Below are 3714 nucleotides of genomic sequence, written 5' to 3' on the forward strand. Positions count from 1 at the left end.
GTTCAGACAATGAGAAGGATTTTGTCTTTAATACCGAAGAACCAAACAGGATTATTCTTCAGTATTTTGGAGTCGAAAAAGCCATCACCAAGAGTCAGTTGGTTGAAAAGTTTGATAATAAGGTTTGGTTCAAATAGTTATTGTTAATTTTATACTGACCATAAAATTGGATGTGTTTTATTTTCAGCGATTGTGGACTATATGTTGTTGCTTATGCAGACCATATCAATAATGGAAATGGGGTGCCAAATTCCTTCGATACAGAGTTCACACGTATTCAATATGCTTCTTTATTGTGGAACTATGGGGTGCAAAAGATCCAAGCCAATGCCACTAGTGATAGTGAGGCACCAGAAAGGCCAATCAGGATTCACAGGGATTGCGATAGTAGTGAAAAGATCACAATTAATTAGAACAGTACTAAATTTTTGGGTTTTTTTTTTGAATATGCAAATGACATGCATAACAACCTTTACTATTTTGAACTTTCAGTTTTTGATTGTAATATACTCATTTGATCGATTAAGTCTTTTACTTCCTTGTTTTTGTTAATTTCATTATATATGCAGTTTAACACTTTAATAATTATACAAACTAAATTATACAATGTATATTTATACATTAACTGTATAAATCTATGTGTATCTTATATGTTGTGTATATGTATACACTTATTGATGTGTCAAGTAAAAAAAGGAAAGATAAAACTTACGTTTATACATATCACAATGATAAACTGAAGTTGTTGTTTGTGGGTCATTGGATTGTATAATCATGTTTTATATTGAGTATATAAATATACATTTGTTAGGATTATACAATTGTTCATAAAGTTTAATTATACAAATCAACTTATACAATGTTTGTTTATACACTAACAATATAAATCTAGGAGTACATTTATGTTGAATATATACATCTACATTATTAGGCTTATAGGATGTTCATAAAGTATAAGTATACAAACCACTTAATTAACAACATATATTTACAGATTAACTGTATAAATGTCGAAAGTTTATACAATCTTTAATTCCCTTAATTCATTATGAATATACATTTTCTGTTCAGAAAGGGAAAATCAATATAACTAATACAAATAGAATACAATGTTCAATAGCCAGCTTATACAAATATAATAAAATGTTCAATTTAATTTATACATATAGAATTTATGTATATGATGTATGTACAATATATACGCCAACGATAATTCATATTATATACAAGAGCATGAATACAAAATGAAGATAAAAAAGATCATAATTAATAGGACATAACAATTTTATTCCATCATCAACATTCCAACTCATACAGTTTAAACACAACCAATTTAGAATAACATTCAAGTATCTATAAAATCAAATTTTACACTCAAATATAATCGAAAGAGCTTATTAAACTTCTTGAGGTCTGTTTCTACATGAACGCCTATTGTGACCTGCAACTCCACATGTGCTACATGTATGCTTCCCTTTGAGACTAAGCAATTCACGTTTTGTTTTTGAACGGGGTTTTTTTTTTGGCCTTCCTGGAGGTCTTTTGAATTTTGGAGGTTGGACTTCATCATACATTATGTATTCAAGTATCACCCATTCTGCTACATCAGGCAATGGATAAATTGGTATCTCATAAATCTTCAAAACCGTCTTTGGTTTATACAAATCCGAGCAATATCCATCAGCCACTAGACTTTTCCGCTTTAGTACAACCCAAGCATGTTCACATGGTATTTCTTCGTATTGAAACTTTCCACAACTGCATGTTTTATTCTTTAAACATACCACAAAACTCCTACCATCATCAGTTACATTGTATATATATCAGTTGACGGCACAACCTGTTTCATACAAATAGAATTATTTATATGTATAAGTCTATGCAATTGTATATATATATATCTATCTGTGTGCATAGCTGATTAATTAACACTACATATACATAAAACATACCCCTATTCGTGTGCTCATTGCTTCATTTTCGATCAGTATCTTCTGAAATTTTTCAATTAACGGAGTAAATGTGCAGACTGCCTCGTGTTTGTTGTTATGATTCCATCTCCCAAACATCAGTCTAACCTTTTCTAGAAAATTAAAAATTGGTAATTCACGTGCAGACACTAATGCAACATTTATACTCTCTGCAATGTTAGACGTCATAGCCCATCCCCATGAGTTTCTGCATGACACCTTGACCACTTATCATATCCAGCTAGCTCCAAATACTCTTTGACACCTACATCAACCTTTTCTACAGTATCCATCAACCTATCAAGTCTTTGCCATAGTATAAAACACAGGACTTAGCTCCTTTGATGCCTTCCTAAATTTCTTCTCTACATTACACCACAAGTGCCACATACAAGCATAATGTGGCACATTTTTATACACTTTTGTGACTGCCTTTATGATGCTCTCATTTCTATCAGAGACTACACACATATTACTCTTTTCCCCATAAGCCTCCCTTAGTTGTACAAAAACTGCGTCATTTTTCGAATCAATGATACCATAGGCCAGTGGGAAAATATGTCCTACTTTTTTATTTACATACAAATTAACATAAAATCAAAAATATACATTCAAAAACACAATGAAACATACCTGCTCCATCCATTGTACTTGCAGCCACAAATGTTCCATTATACGGTCCTCTTAGGTGACTTCCATTAACAACTATGACAGGTCTGCAATGATCAAAGCCTTGTATACAATTATTCAACGCAACAAAAAGATACAAGAACTCATTTTTGTCTGTTTTCTTTAGACGTATATGCGAGCCTGGATATGTAATATCCATCATATACAAGTATGCTGGAAGTTTGCTGTAAGATGCAATTGTGGTGCCCCTCAATGAAATCAGTGCCTTTTCTTTAGCCCTCCAGGCCAATGAGTAATTTACATCAACTCCCAAATATATCTTAACATCACTCTGAATATCAGAATGTGTATATTTTCTCTTGTGATCAACAAGCTTAGGCTTAACGATCCCACCAATCAGCATGCTTGTTGCATGTTTTTGTGAATACACTTTATCCTTCAAAGGACAAGTATGATCTGTATTAAATGTTCGGATCCTAAACATTCCAGACTTGCTGATATTTGATGCTTTCATCAACCACTCACATTCATCAGAAACACATTCCAGCGTATAACTACATCAGCAAATACAGCACAACATATCAATATACAAATAACTAGAACACCATATACAGTAATGTATTTGTTTGTATAAACTAGTTACCTGATTGCATTTGACCTCACAGTTCTAAATTGAAATCTATTTTCAATTGCATAATTTTTCATCACAGATTTCAAAGTGGCTTTGTTCTTATGCACTTGGTCAATCTCCACGTCTTATTACAAGGATTTGAAATGACTCCATCGCAGCTCCTGACCCTAAGACACAAAACACCAATTCACCAATTGACAGCTGCATAGTCTCAAAATCAGCAATACCATCATTACAAATTGATGTAATCATATCATTCTAATGATTTGAACTTTCACACAGTTCAGTGATATTGCTACTATTATCCATTTTTCTTATACAAATTGGATACTTGTTGAAGTCATCTGCAGCCTTTTTAAGCATGATATACACTCTAACATCCATGTCGTTGTGAATCAACATTGGCGTTTTGCTTTCTTTAACCTTATACTCAATTTTCAGCTTAATCACATTTGTATCAACACCGAGTTGCATTGCAATAAC

At 32.3% G+C, this 3714-nt stretch overlaps 1 protein-coding gene and 1 pseudogene across 1 annotated transcript; both read right to left on the reverse strand.

Moving 5' to 3' along the window:
* Positions 1–1397: 1397 nt before the first annotated feature.
* LOC125809006 (uncharacterized) lies at positions 1398–2159 on the reverse strand (annotated as a pseudogene).
* Positions 2160–2270: 111 nt separating this feature from the next.
* Positions 2271–3114, reverse strand: LOC125809016 (uncharacterized). The gene is made up of 2 exons (XM_049488693.1): positions 2604–3114; positions 2271–2431 (listed from the first exon to the last, which is right to left on the reverse strand). Exons 1-2 carry the CDS (start codon positions 3112–3114, stop codon positions 2271–2273), a joined length of 672 nt encoding a protein of 223 aa, XP_049344650.1.
* Between the last annotated feature and the right edge of the window lie 600 nt (positions 3115–3714).

The sequence above is a fragment of the Solanum verrucosum genome, unplaced genomic scaffold, assembly GCF_900185275.1.
Source record: "Solanum verrucosum unplaced genomic scaffold, falcon-dt-bn FXZP01000699.1, whole genome shotgun sequence".
Taxonomy (NCBI): Eukaryota; Viridiplantae; Streptophyta; class Magnoliopsida; order Solanales; family Solanaceae; genus Solanum; species Solanum verrucosum.